Below are 15956 nucleotides of genomic sequence, written 5' to 3' on the forward strand. Positions count from 1 at the left end.
ACAGTGCCAAGCAGATTGAGTGGCAGGCCAGATCAAGTCCGATACCACACGAGCTCTGGGGGAAGGGACTGGTGACACTGCATTCATGTTGGAGTGAGGACCATGCAAAAGCCACGCTTAGCATGAGACAGAATAGCTAAGAATTATTTTCGAACACACAAATGTGTCGATGTGTATGTAAAACCTGTCTGTAAATATATCTGAGTATGTATCTGTCACTGTGTGTGTGTATAGGGGCTTCAAAACCAGCCTCCATTCTTTGCTCAGCATCACAGCTGATTAGAACAAGATACTTCAGTGAGTTACTGTTAACACAAGTGTAGGTTCAGGGGCGAAACATGCAATCCTTCAGTTGTACATGGGCACACAGGGTTCTGTGCCTTCCTAACCCTTCCAGGGAAGGAGGGAGATGAAAACACCTTTCTATCTCTATGTTACATTATAATCAGCTTCTGTCTAGAGGAAGCCTATACTGTCTTGTCTTTGGTGCTTTAGTTTGTTTCACATCAATCATGTTTCTCTGGCTTTTTTTCCAGAAGGAAAATCTACACGACAATTTTGTTACAGTGCTTTACTAATTGCACTACTCACAAAGGGGTGAGTAGCCCATGTTTCTTCATTAAAGAGCAGCAGCCAGCACAAAGGATCTAGGTTTTCTGGGGGATTCCATTCATTTAGAAGACTCTCAAGTGCAATAGCCTTCTACAGGAGAACAAACTCATGACTGTGTGAGACAGCAAAGGGCACACAACATCATATACAGCAAAATGGCACTACCTCAGACCAATCGAGATTTTATGAGTTGTTCCATATTTTCCTGGCCTTGCTGTACAAGGTTTGGACACGGTCTAGTTCTTACTGCCCTCAGGGTTTTCCACCCACTTTGTTGTCACTGCATTCTGTCCCTGCTTGTGAATATCTTGGGTGAAACTTTCAGAGAAAAAATCATGCAGGTTTAGCTGCACTTGACCAGTTAGAGTTTCTCTGCCACTTTCTGCTGCAATCATGTGATATCAGTACATCCTCCATCAGCCGAAAAATAAGTTTGTTTGCACACCCTTGTGTTTGGCTACCAGATTTCACATCTCTCTGCTGGTAGCAGCAGAATCAGAGTTCAAATTTCCAGTCCACATTTGATTTCCCAGACCTAAAAATCTCATTAATCTATGAATTATCCGGAATAAGTGGTTGTTTTGTTGTTTAGGGGTTGGTTTTGTTTGTGTTTGGTTTTTTTTTTTTTCATTTTCAGGGACAAAGTTCCATGTTCCTCTCTTTATAATGAATAATTTCTTATGGCAAACACTGTTCCAAACATGTTAGTGAAAAGATTGTTTGTGGCATCAGCAGACCTGTCACAGATAGAGATTTGCCCCCTAAACAAGCGAAAGAGAAAAAAAGGAACTCACACAGAACAGACATTTGCAAGGCTTTTATCATTTGGCCAGAGAGTAGAATAGGATATCACAGAAGCAACTTCAAATATATCTGGAAGAACAACTTTGCTCTTGGAATACCACTACTGTTTCACAGCTTGCTCCAAGATGTTCTCATCCACCACCTTGTGAGGGAGGGTCACCCTCAATGTGTCATTCTCTTTCATTGCTTGGCAGATGGTTTCATAAGCGAAGCCATTACCCGACCAGCAGCGCCTGGCGACCTGTCAGAGCAGAAAATCAACGGGTGTAAAAATCCTACATTTCTCTTGCCACATCCGTCTTGCACAATATTTGCGCAAACACTGGCACTGAATTTCACGATAATAAATCTCTCAGCCCTCTGCCAGTTTCTAGTTTCCTTACTGATTTTGCAAGTAATTTTTTGTAATACCTACTTCATTTTTATGAGAGGTATTTGGGCAGACGTGGTACTTTTCCATGCATAACATTGGACAGATAACATTGGTAGAGCCAGGTACCTTATAAACTTAAATTCTCTCACTAAAAATAATTGTGCACTCCACCCGAGCTCTGCAAAGCTAGCACTTGCTTTAGATAACAGTATAACTTTAGCAATCAATGTTTTTGTAGTGGGATAAATATTTAAAAAGGAAAATTTCACTCAGTGTATTTTCAACTATCAATCAAGGAGGCAAATTCTCTGCCCCCATGTAAGGATGAAAGTCTATGGACAGACAGAACTCATAAACCCCTCTTCCATCAGCAAAACCCTGATCTATGTAAAAGCAAAATTCCTCAGACAAAAAAAAAAATAAAAATCAAGATTTGGCACCAAGGAAATAAGTCCTTCCCTCCATTCAATGCCTTACAAATCTCTATTATGGATTACAAATCAATGTCTGAAATATTCAGAATGCTCAAAAGCATTCAAGAAAGAAAATACTTAAGTTCCAATTTAGCAAAATATTTAAGCATATGATTAATGTAAGGCTAATAAATTCCCAGGATCACAGCAACAGCAGTTAGAAATGACCTTTCAAGTCAACAACTCCATTTTCCTGTCACTCACCTATGATTATTCCTGGCAACATATTTTTAAGGGTACACTCCACCTTTTCAGTCTTGTATATAATAACATGGGTAGCACTCTCAGCTTGTTCTTTTTCAACATATGCATGGAAGACTGGGGTTTTTGCTCGTAATAAATCAGAGCAGCAAAATATGTATTGGGTTTTTAATAGGCTGTCTCTGATACACAGTTCTTGTTAAGGATCTGTCTCTGTTAACCTACAAATTAATATAATTATCATCCTCTTTTTTCCTTGATGGTTTACTAGTGTGTTATTTCAGATCTGGAACAGGGAATACATGCAAATTGTTCCTACTCTTCTACCCCAAGTCATGCCAGGTCTCATGGGGATTAAAATATGTTTAGCCCTGGAATAAAAGTGCCTAAATAAACATAGTAACGAGGCAGAAAAATATTAAATTGAACATATATAATGAGCTTTGCTTACCCCATTGGAAACATCCCAGCTGAGCATCATCTTAGCTCGTTCTTCAGCCTCTTTGGACCCATCCAACACCAGGCCAAATCCCCCATTGATCACTTCACCCCTAAAAAATATAAATGTAAGAGCATGAAATGAAAGTAACCCAATCAAACCAATCCCACAAAATTAACAGGAGTTAATTTATTCAGCTGTACTGCAAGGAGAAGGATGAGAACATAGAAATGGTGCTGAATAGGAGACTATCAGTGACCTTTTATACTTTAAAAAAAAAAAAAAAAAAGAGGCCTACACATTGTTCTGGCTCTAAAAATAAGTAAAGAAAGGTTAACACCTCTGATGAACCAGGGTATTTTTAAAGGTTAAGATCTTCATGTTTGCTACACTACATCCTGCCATATAGACAGGATCATGAGGAGGACAGTGTACTTATTGAAGCAGACAGATGGATCTATTTATATTCTCTTGGGACAAATGGGAGAGCATAAGTATTTTATTAAAAAAGCGTTAACCGCCGCTTAATGCACATCTGCCTCAATCATTTCCAAAACAGTAATTCATTTTGTATGAGATACATAGATGTTTAAAGACATCAGTGCCAACTTTTCAGGAAGCAGACTTATTGGCAGAAGAAGAACAGAAATATGTTAAAACTAACAGATTATTCTTGGGAGAAATAACAGTCTGGTTTTAAAGGACAGGGAAAACACGTAGAGCAAAACATCTTGTCTGACTTCAGCATCTGGCCTGCTCAAGTTTCGCTTCCATGGCATATGGTGAATAGTGGTGGATACAGCTGGTTGCTGTAAATCTGTGCAAGTTCTGGCATTATAGCTCAGCATCAGCAATACCTGAGGGACAGGGCATATCATACAATACGTGGTATGAGAGACTAATGGAAATCCCTGGAGGCAGGCTTTTGTCCTCTGAGTTTTATAGTTAATATAAGTTTACAAAATTTACATAGAACAACATCAGACACATCCATTAATCAGATAGGAGCTGCATGTCTTCCAGTCCAGGAAGGTATTGTTTTTTACTGTATATTTTCCAGCAGTAACTTGATCTTCTGAGAAAATGGTGAAATGAGGCTAAACTAGAGCATCACAGACCTGAGATCTACTTCCTGAAACTAGAACTCATATTTTCAATATAATGTTGTAACTCATATGATGTTAATTCCCTTTCTCTACTTATATACACTACCCTATCACATAGGTCAGGAACTTGGAGCTCCAGATCTCACCATCATGGTACTTTTCTGTAAATTCCCTCCACTTTTCCATTATTGGACATGTTATCACTAAAAAAAAAAATAAATTTCTGTTTAAAGGCACAATTTTCTGGAAAGTGGCAATTCTCATAGCAGAACATCAGCGAGTGAATCAGGTTTTTTAACAGGAAAATTTGAATCAAAGTCATATTTCCAATTCAGATGTTTTAATACTGTAAGATCTGACTCTTCAAAATCAAACTATTCTTTTTGATTGACAATGTCAGTGCTTTTCAGCCCAGAATTTAATTCCCAGGATGTTTTTACTGTGTGAAATTTTTCACTATTTCTGCCCTTAGTCTTATTTGGGGATGAATACAAACATTCTACTTTTTGAATAGCTCATTTTGTTATTGTCTTCTCCAAAAGAGGGGACCAGACTGGATGACAATGTTACAAACGTAATTATACCAGGGCCAATTACCTCACCATACTCTGCTGCTCCTGTGTACATAGACCAAATTATCATTCTTTACTGTCAAAGTACCAAGCCAGAGAACACTTAGGAACATCAGTGATGCCACTGCAATACATTTGGGATCACAGAATTAGCACCCCTTAAGACAGCCTATGAGAATTATCAGACAATAAGAAAATCACACCTCTGGACCAGTGCTTCACAAAGATATTCCATATGGGAAGATGATGATGCTCTTTCAGTGGCAAAGATTCGCTCTGTCCACAGCATCCCAAAGAACATCCTTTGAAGCTTAGGTATGAACAGTGAGCATTTGATCTAACTTGTACTCCATAAATTTAGAGCCTCTCCATCGATTCTCAGGGAGTTACTCTAGTGTAAATCAGAATCTGTTCTACTGTCTAAAAATCTCTCCTGCATTAAAGGCCAGTGTTTGTTATGATGGATTTTCTATCAAAACTTCTCACTCTTAAAGGGGAGCATTCTGCCTTCATTAGCATTGGGTCACATTTTCAAGTAATTAAAGAAACATGTGGCACTGTGACCTAAGCTACCTCCTATAATTTCCAGATGTCTCCTTCTAAGGTGATCAAAGAAAACAAGGCCTCTCTCACAATCAAGATGTCACACTGTCAACAGAGCAGTTCGATTCTTAAATTGCTTCTGCCTTTTTGTTACTGCAGGTTATTCAGGCTGTGTGCTAATATACATTCTCCAGCAAAGAAACAGGCTGCCAAAAATCAATAACAATAATTTGCTGTAATTATAGTCAAGGTTAATCTTAAGTCTCTCCAACAGCACATGTGATCAAGATTCCAGCTAAATAAATATTAATCCTGCTTTTTCTGTTTGTCCCACAAGGCTGTAACACAGAGAAATTAAAGCAGGTAAAAAGGCACTTCTGTAGTCTCATAGGAAAGACACAGCAGATCTCAGGAGTTCCAGGCAAGCCTCTGCAGGGAGGACTCTGCAGCTGAACACAGTGCAATTGCCATTTTTTAACTCCCTGGACAGAAACTTTCCAAGAGCTTGATTTCTCTCTAATCATGTATCTTTGTTTATAAATATATATAAGCTTCCACTTACACTTTTACATTTTGAAATCAGCTGATGACAAGAAGAATTTAACAAGCATGTGGAGATTTTTTTATGGCAAGGTCAGCTGCATTTTTACAGCTCCAGAGAAAAACAAAAACAGGGTCCAAAACCCTAAAGGCATCTATCTCTTCCAAGCAAAGAAAACAATTTGACTAGGGGTTGTTTCACTTCTTTTACCACCTTTAAATTATTCCCCTCTCTCTTTAGAAGGCCAAGGGGTGCAGCTCTTTAACTAGCCAGGGTGGTGCCACGATTAGTTAAGCCAAGCAGAACCACCTGTCGTGCCCGGGCTTTCGGGGGCTCTCCAGACCACGGCAGCTAATGACACAACATTGTTACCACGTCTGAGTCTCAGCATGGTGGCTTATTAAGGCTTGTGCAGAGACAGGCCTAATTTTCAGGCCCTGCATTCTTCACTGAAGCACAGTAATTTAATCACAGAGGGCTGTGACTGCTCCCAAGAGGTGAGTAGAAGGTGAGCAGATACTGTTCTGCAATGACCAAGGTGAGCAGATACTGTTCTGCAATGACAAGCCCCCAAGCAGCCAGAGAAAATGACAAAAAGGATAAGCAAACCGTGTTTTTCCAGATATTTTGATTTCAGTAAATAACCACACACTAATTTTCTGATTCATTACATAAATTATAGCACCTCTGCTCTGCCTTGGGGTAAAGCTTCTTTTATGATGCAATTCCATTTAAGAAACAACTAAAACACTATAATTAAAATTGCAGTGTGGTCAGTGCCAGTTTTCCAGAAGTAAGGGCAGTCTCACTATTCAACCAAGCTCTCTGAATTGCCCAAAGGGCTGGAAATGTGCAGGAGGGATTGGCTTTAGAGAAGCCAGAAGTAGGATCATTCGTATCCTTCGAATTAAGCATCATCGGTGCAAAAACATTAATGGTGTAATAATAAGTAATTATTTTAGCAATACTAATAATGATAATTAGCATAAAAATATCCTGAATACTTTGAACAATATGTTGTGATTTTCTTTACTTGTATTTCAGATGTTTTAAAAGGTTGAACTCAGTTAAGGCAATTCAGACAGAATTAGTCTGCTGCTATCTCTGGAGTCTGAGACTGAGGTGACCAGAGTAGGAAGACATTCTGGCATATATTTTCCATTCAGAGTTATGGAAATTGTGAATGAAAGCCTGGCTATGGCTTCTTATCACTGAAATCAGTAAAGGCAAACTTTCGTTTCATGTGCCCAAGCTCTCAGAGAGCTTTCTCATCCCCTTGTTCAATTTTGCTCTCATGTACCTTCTGTGCAGTAGTTACTTCATTGAAATCAAAGGAATTAAGAGTACAGAGAGGGAATTCTTCAGCTGACCTCAAGGGATATTTTCTAGTTTCAGCTCATCTGGATGAATAACAATTAAGTATCATCAAATGTCTCTGAGGATAACATCTCCCACAGGTTCTTTGGATTGCTGTTGTTGGCGTATTCCAGCACTGGTTGAAACAGGGAAGTGGGAGGGTTCACTATAGTATTTAATAGAGAGTTGTGCCCCCTTCGACTCGTGACATTACCAAATGAAGACATGACTGTAAATAGGAGAGGCTTTGCTGGAATATGCTGGAAACGACAAACCATAACTGAAGACTCTGCAATGTGGCCAGGTTATTCTTTTCCCTACACTACTGCCAATCCAGAGTAAACTTTTAGTGTCACATGGAGGAGATTAGTTTCCCTCTCCACATATAAAATTTCTTTCATTCTGCTTCTCACTTCAAGCATTTCACTAGTTCTGCATCTCAGGGAAGGAGATGTTTAATTCAGTCCTTAGCGGTGTCAGGCACGAGCAGGGAGAGAGAGACTGTGGGGTTTGCTGGCACCTGAGCAGTTTTGTATCAATAACCCCTAATTGCACTTCAGCATATGAGCATTTATATTGGGGTCCTAAGGTCACAGATTTAAATACAGCTTAAGGGAAAACCTAAACATAATCCATCCACTAACACTCTGACTACACATCTGTGAAGACAACTCTGAAAGTAGGATCTGTTCAAAAAGACCACAGCAGACTGTCCTTGTTTGGCAAATTAAGTTCTTCAAACTGTGTTGTGGCCAATGTTTAAAACACTTATTCTGGACATATGGGCATTAATTAGAAAAGCCCCTACAACACCACACTGCCTTATAATTTGTCCTCCCAGTCCTTGTTTCCAAACCCATCCTTCCCATCATCCGGACATTGTACTGCTCCAGTACTACACACATCTTTTCAGCAGTTCCTCCTGTCTCTCCTCCCCACACACATACACAGCAGTGGGAATTCAGAGTCCAGCTTTAGAAACATAAACAAGCTCTTACCAGCCAACTCCACCACCATTGTGCAGTGCAACCCAGGTCGCTCCTCTGAACGAATCTCCCACAAAGTTCTGCACTGCCATGTCTAGGAGGAGAGGAGAGGAGAAGAGATGTGTTATGGATCTCACACGCTGCACTCGTTTTTCTATTGTGCTGCTCACTCCTTCCATTGTGGCTGTGTGAAGGCAGGGTTTACTCACAGCTTCTCTCGCAAATTTACACTCAACATCTCATTCTTGGGAAGAATAGGCAGGAGAGATTGTCCTCCCACTCGCTGCCCCTACACTGGAGGAAAGAAATGCCAGTTTCACTCTGTGGTTTGTGAGGACTGTGGTGCTTTCTGCATTTGTGCTCCAATTCAAGCAGATGAGGGACCTACCACTCCTCAACTGGGAGACACCTCCTCAAGGTGGACAGAGATGCAACCCCCTCCTTTGGGTGCCTCAGTCATGGAAGAGCAGGCTGGACACATCTGTGTGGATGGATTCAAAATGGGGAGGACACCTGAAACACTACACACCTTGCGGTTCTCTGAAGTCTGAAGTATTTTCAGATCTGAGTGCAGGGTTATTTCAGCCCCATGCAGAAAACCAGCCTAAAGCTAAGGAGTTGCATTTTGGGAATAAATTTGGGATGAAAGTCCACCCCAATTCTCTGAACACGGGGGAATTTTACCCTGAACAGGAACTGCTGAAACCACAAAGAAGGTTTCTTTTGTTTTTTAAAAAACCACGCTAAAGTAACAGATAAAAAAACCCACCCTCAAAAAAAAAAACAAACCAAAACCCTCAAAGAACGTAATTTAACAAACAAATGTAATTTGACTAATATCAAATGCATGACTTCCACCAAATTATTCACTAGAATTTTGGATATTTACTACAATCTGTGCTAAACCATATACCCAGAGAGGTGGAAAGAGGTACACGCAGAAAATAAAGGAGTAAAAATTACTGAAAGCATGTGTCTAGATTTAATTCAGAGGAGATTCAATACACAATTTGCTATGTTTTTAACAGGAAAAATAAAAGAAAAACAACAATATCCCTACCAGCCAGATTTGCAGACCCAATTAGGTGTCTGATGGAAAAATGAGTTTATTTGAGCGCTAATCTATGTGAAATCCTGTCAAAAGCCCCATTATGGCATCTTTTATCTGACATTATGTCACTTTAATAATGCACTTATCATAATTACAGTGCTGTCAAGATGGAATGGGAGAGATCTAAATCACCATATTCTAAAATGTACAGATTTCCTCCTCAGCCACTAGCATGATAAGAGTGGAGGTTGGACAAGGAGCATGGCAAGTGAGCTAACAATAACCTGCTGCTCTTGGGTTTGATAAGAGTCATGGGCTGCAAATGTCTGTGCTGAAATACACTATGCAAAGCAGTGATAACCCATCAGTCTGAGGTACTTTAAAACAAAATGAGACAGACATACATTCTGGAAGAGTCCTGTGTGCCAAAGAGGAGCCACTTTCACCCGAACCAGTTCAAATGTGGTGTTAAAACAATAGGAAAGAAGGGAAAGGAAGACCTAAGGTGTTCTTTTATTACCTCCAGAAGCTCATCTGGTAAAATAGAGTTAGGCCTGGTCTCAAAGATCAGTGATATCAGTGGTCAACCAGCTTTAGAGAAGCCCTTGGAGAAGTCAAATGGTTTGTGTAAATCACAAAATGAAAAGAAACCCACAAAGGATGATGAGCAATGGGGTTTAGCAAGCCTTGTTTCTATTGTCCTCTTCTGAGGGCATTGCCTGACATTTACGTATGTTGCTAAGCCCTTTGATGGAGACATTACTTTGGATTGCTGTTCTCAATTGCAGCTGCACCATTTTCTCACAGCTTGGCAGAAACCAACACTATTCAAGACCTCTATTCATTTGACCCATTAGAACTAGGCAACACACTCTAAGTGTGTTGAAGAGGGACTGATAGATACAGCTAAAAGCCTAATTTCACCAGAAAATCCAGTTAAGATAGCAGGGAACTTTTATCCTTAAAATTGAGCCATAATTTGGTTCTATTATGAATTCCCATAATGGAAGTAATGCAATATGCTCAGCTACCTCTATCACAATTTCTCCTTCTACAGCAGCAGATCCTCCAATTTCACACCTCTTTGTGATTGTCAGTTCATGACATATGGAAACACTACTGGGCTAAAGCCATTATCATAATTTCCACTTTATGGATGGAAAAATGAGGAAGATTTTGGTTAGAAATTGCTTTGTGCTTCATTCATTTTTTTGTGGTTTTCCAGTCTGGTGTTTCTTGCGTTTATTTCTCTAAAGCATCATTTCAAAAACTTAAAAGCAGTCTGGTTAGCTCAGGTTCAGTGTGTAGCATTAAAGGCTGCTTTTGTATAAAAATCTACACAATTTGCCCACAGTAACACCACAAGTGAATAATAAGGCTCATAATCTAATCCAGATTGCTTGACTTCCATTCTTATGCCTTTACTATGAGAGTATGTTCCCTTATGAGCAGAAAAGTTCCCTTCAGAAACTCTAGATTGTTTTCTTGAGTCCTCAGGCAATGGAATGAAAGCAGCTGTGAACCTTTTTTTACTTTAAGCAAAATACTATTATAGCCCTGATTTTGATCCTGTGGATTCCAAAGAAATATGGTTGTAACTCTGCTTGGATCACCTGTTTGAAACAGGGAGGTGCAAAATTAAAGTCAAACAGAAAATACAGTCCTCTGAGACTGCTCTCCATTTGCATTCAGGTACATCTAGTGCATCTTCATTGAATTTCCAGCATTGTTCAGGACCTGTCCTACATAAAAAGCTCCACATTCTTGTCTGTATCACTGCTAAATCCCACACAGTTCCCCAGGAAATCTGATTAATTGGGATTAAAGGGTTAAACAAAAACATTTTTAAAACGTTGCATAAAAAACTATTTATTTCTCTTTTAAAGCCATTTCCTTGCTTGCCCAGACAGACAAGTCTCAGCTGTTCCACTGACCTGCACAAAAGGCAGATCCATCGTAAATGTTTGAAGTTTCTCTGAAAGGACTGTCAGTCCCACTCACATCGTGGTGATCTCGGCTGAGGACTACTGGGGCCTGCAAAAAGGTAAGGACAAGAAAGTGGAATCCTTCATGGGTTGACATTGCTGCTGAGGATCATTATCTGCTGAATTCACTTCTGTCTTAAGTAATTTAAAATCTCAGCTTTGTCCCCCCTCTCCTAAACTCCCAAAACACCTTCTCTGGCTGTTATTATTTATTCTAAAGCAGTTGTTCACATACTGTTCGTGAAAGCCACCATGCCTTCATAACAAAGAACAACAGCCTGTTTTTATGCCAATGGCATCCTCAAAGATGGGCAGGGAGAAGAGGGGAAGCAGTGAGGTTATTTGATCCGAGCATTTCTTTGCTGAAATTTCTAAGACATTTTAGTATGCAAAAACCTTCATTCTGTTTTGCTGTTGAAAATCAAAATTAACAGTCAAACGTTTTACAATTTTGCATTTTTTTATGACTTTGGACTAAACACTTAACAATAAAAATTAGTGATTTCATACACCTCAAACAAGTCCATTCTTGATCTTGAATTTAATTGACAGTATGAATTAATATCAGCTTGCAGGTATTCATTACCATTTGCCATGCACTAGGTTTATATAAGAATAATTCACTCTTGGTATGGTGTGGTCTGGAATTAGCTGACTCTGTTTTATGCTGGCAGTGAATTAGAAAATCACTGAAAATATACATGAGCACCCAGCTTGCAAGAGCAGGAATGGAGATTTGCAGAAACAAAAGAAGGGCAACAAAATCCAAAGGGCCTGGGAGTCTGACCTTGTCAGTCATAGCTCCAAGGGAGTGCTCTGGCTGGTCAGGTTTATTTTATGAGACTAGCTTGCAGTGACCTTCATTTGGAATCCTGAGTAGGTCAACAGCATTTGAATTATTTAACTAACATTTTCTAAGTAACAAAAACCAGACCTTTCCAGATAGAATCCATTCTAAGTTTTACTTGAGTTTGCTCCTTTCATAAGGGTAATTGTGATCCAACTGTAAAAGAGATGGAGATGAACAAGCGACACTGTCTTGGTCTGATGCTGCTGTACACACAACAAGTCATCAAAGAATATCCTGAGAAGGAGGGGACCCATAAGGACCTAAGTCCAATTCCTGGCCCTGCACAGGACCACCCCAAGTACCAGGTATAATTGCTGAGTGATGCCTTCAGAAATTTGGTGTCCCCGAGGATGTCACATTGTACATCTACCTACACGAAGAACTTACAAAATCTCTACACAATCTTGCCCATAGTATGTACTTTTACCACCACCACACAGGGTCAGTGGGATTTTACCCAGACGGGTAAGATATTAGAATTGTGCTCTACAGGGGCAGTGTCAAGCCTAATGATTTTTTTTATTTACACATGCAATGCAAATTGACTGTAGAGCTTGCTGTAGCTATAATATGGCTGCAAGTGAGGGATAGAGGGGAAGAAGCCCTGAGGAGTGGCACAGTCTCTCGTTACCTCTAACATTTGGGGCACTACTGCGGAGTTAGAGTCCCTGCCTCGTGTTCTCAGCAAATCACAGAATGATGTGTTGTGCTTGTAGATGCCCAAACACAAAATAAGGCAGATTCCCATTATGAAAAAAAGGTAGCTTATTTCAGAGAGTTTCTAAACCCATCTCTCTCCTATTACATAGTGCAATATGGGTGGCAGGCAGAGAAAAGGACTGAGCTCTTACATACACTAACAGAAACTACTTCCCTGTAAATGGCACTTTTGCTCTCACTGGTTGCAGTCCTCCTTTACCACCTGTCACTCCAGTCTCAGATATTAAACAATTACCAGACCATATCAAGACAAAGAAGACAAACCTTAATCTTTCCTTCAGAAATCGCTCTGTTAATAGCCACAGCTATAGACACACGACCCCTCTGATCAGAATATAAGATTCTAGCCTGAGAGCCAACAACCTGGAAAAGAAAAATAACAGAATGATAAGGTTCTCTGCAGCTGGTTTATCTTCAGGCCCCAGATGAATGGAGTCACAGGAGTGACCCTTTCCCTTCTATAGGAAAAAGTGCAGATTATTTCTTCAGAAGCATCCAGCTTCCAGAAAAAAAGAAATTAAAACCCTTCTTTGAACTTAGTTTTATCTCCACTCACACAATCCATGAGATACACTTCTGTATTCAGCTACTAGTCCCATAAATTCCACTTTTTAAATCAACCTGATTGCTAGGCTATAATCCCCCTATTGACAAATCCCTTACCAGCAGCTGAGATGCAGAGATTTGGAACTAGTGATGGTGGGCTGGAAGGGATGAGAAATGTGGAGACAAAGAATAGCACAGCTATATCCTGCACAGCTCTGCTGCTCTCCACCCCATAGACCAACCTGGCTTCCAGATTAGGAGAGCACATATGAGCCTTACAGCATTAGTGGTTAGCTTCACATGAGAGCCTGTCTAAAAGAAAAACAAAGGATGCTCCACTGACATCCTGCTTCCCACAGCACAAAAGGATGGCAGCTCTCGCCTTATCACCTGTTTTGGAAAGGGTTCTGGGAACTGCAGGTGTGAAGAGGCTGGCCCAAAGCAGTGCCAAGAGGGACATTTTGAATAGTGCTCTGAAAGAAGGGTGGTTACAGCTGAGGTGGAGCATGAGTGATACATTTAATTCCAGATACAAGAGTAGATATTGCTGGATTATTTTAACATTTCCAGATGAGGAAATTAAGGCAAATAACTGTTTCAGCTCACCCTAAGACTCTGCTATGGAGAGAGAAATTTAAATTGTCAGCTCTGGGAGCTACAGTCAGTGTTCTTATTCATGCCCACTCCTGCTTTTCACCCCAGTGTTCAAGAACTGCATTTGGGACCAGGAGCAGCCACATCTGCTGAAAGAGGTTGTGAACTTACCAAGCTGTGCCTGCCAGCTTCCCGAATCCAGCGGATGTTGTCATGGTACTGCTGCTTCACAGATGTGCTCACTTGCAAGAGAAAGCAAAAAAAAAAAAAATAGGGTTTGAAAATTAATGCAATGTGCTCTAAATTTACATTAATTCATCTGGCAGCACTAGGAAGTCACATTCTACTCTCAGATATAAGCACGCATATAGGAAATGCTGTACAGAATTCTCTGTGCAGCTGATGCAGTAACTGCACCATATATTTAGAGAAAGGTACAATATGTCACTCAGGAGACAGCTGGAGCAATAACTCCCATTTAGATCTTCAGCAAACTAAATTTAATCTTGAAATATGGGTTACATGTACATTTTATGGTCACCTGGCTTACTACCTACTAAATGCCCATTTATTTCCAGTCCTTCACTAAATTAGAAGCTTTATCAAACTCCATGACATTGGGTACTACAGTTCAGTCTTGCACCAGGTAGTAAAGCACTCCTTTGAGACAGCTAGCAGAAATTCTCAGAAGCAGCTGGCAACACCTACTTGAGGATAAGTTACACCAGTGCTGGGATATAGATTTATAGCACAGCAGTTATTCTGTACTAAATGGTCCTTGTGAATGTTTTCATCCAAAGATAAAGCTGAGGTGTCTTATCCTACAAACTGAGGTGTGTTGCCTTACATTACTATGGGAAAAAAACTGCACAGAAAAACATATTATGGAGTAGCTACTCTATGTGTAAATCCACCCTACACCTTGTTTAGATATATGTATCTTATTAATTAAGAAGAGAAATATATATAATGGATTTACATTCTCCAGCTTCTTCTCTCACTTATATCTGTGCCATTCCACCTCAATAAGTCAAACCAAGGGGGAGTAATAATAAAAGATATTTGAAGTAAAAAACCATGAAATATGGCACATATCCATCATATACCTGGTGACCTCAGTACAATCAACTGCCTCCAAAGGCATGGCACCATCTGCAGTCAGTAACAAAAGGGAGAGGGGGTATGAGATGGGACAGAAGCATTGCCTTACTGTCTAATTTACAGGCCTTTTACAGCTCAGATGAGGTCGCAGTGGCTGAAGAAGTTACTGCCTGTGAGCTCCTCCTCTGTGGGCTAAGCTGTGTCACGTTACCTTACCCTGAGGGGCATGGCCAGCTCCCAGGGCTCGGCTGGTGTGACAACACGCTGAGCCACAGTGACTTGATCATGCATTGGAGTTTCAAGTCAATCCTCCCTGCAGATGCCAAGATGGAATGTTCTCCATTACCTTCCAACACTTACCTATTCTCAAGTCAATTTATAATGTACACATAAACTTATGTTTGAAAGTCAAACTGCAGAAACTGCACTCTGCTAACCTGAAACTGTCTGCTGAGAAGCATGTTTAGACTACTGCCTTTCCACGAGGCCGTATGTTGGCAGTTATGCAGAGCAAAAGTCAAAAAAGGAGAGAGGAAGATGCAAGATACTCATATTTAACGTGTGTTAAACACGTTGTTAAATGGAAATGAAAAATATGCTCATTCCTGCAGAGACAGGCCTTCCATACAGAGAGCTTTAATGATCCTAAGAAGACCTGTCAGTGCTCTAGGGGTTGGCTCCGAGTGATAGCTTCTAAACTCTGCTGTGAGGATTAACATGTCAGCACTTCACTTCTCAGGGAGTAAAAGATGAAACATCTGCTAGTGCTGTCCTAATAGGATTGTGCTGCCACTCATAAGCTTTAAGGAAGTAGCCTCTAGAAAGCAATGGGCAGTGTTCACTTAGATTACTATAGATATTTAATGAGTTCACAGGAGTTACTGTTACAAAAAAAAAAAAAAGAGAAGGGATCTTTTCTATCACTTCTATAAACTATCTCAGAGAGTATCTACCACATTTTATACTTCACAGTGCAAAGACTTATAGAAAAGATCTTACTGTCTGTAAATTCTTCAGAACATATCCAGAAGAGAAGCCAGATGAGAATACTGGCTACAAGGACGTATCTCAACTCAGCATATCTGTCCCTCCCAGCCAGCAAC

The 15956-nt window shown here is 40.1% G+C and overlaps 1 protein-coding gene across 1 annotated transcript in view; it reads right to left on the reverse strand.

Annotated features, from left to right (window-relative positions):
* Positions 1–1240: 1240 nt before the first annotated feature.
* Positions 1241–15956, reverse strand: part of UROC1 (urocanate hydratase 1) — a 41896-nt gene continuing 27180 nt past the window's right edge. Inside the window, exons 15-20 of the mRNA XM_027640653.1 lie at positions 13924–13994; positions 12877–12975; positions 10992–11091; positions 8019–8100; positions 2915–3014; positions 1241–1657 (exon numbers count right to left, since the gene is read on the reverse strand). Coding sequence (XP_027496454.1) covers positions 1517–1657; positions 2915–3014; positions 8019–8100; positions 10992–11091; positions 12877–12975; positions 13924–13994 — 593 coding nt within the window. The 3' untranslated portion in view covers positions 1241–1516. The remainder of the gene's footprint in view (positions 1658–2914; positions 3015–8018; positions 8101–10991; positions 11092–12876; positions 12976–13923; positions 13995–15956) is intronic.

This window comes from Corapipo altera, unplaced genomic scaffold (genome assembly GCF_003945725.1).
Source record: "Corapipo altera isolate COAL_440 unplaced genomic scaffold, ASM394572v1 55, whole genome shotgun sequence".
NCBI lineage: Eukaryota > Metazoa > Chordata > Aves > Passeriformes > Pipridae > Corapipo > Corapipo altera.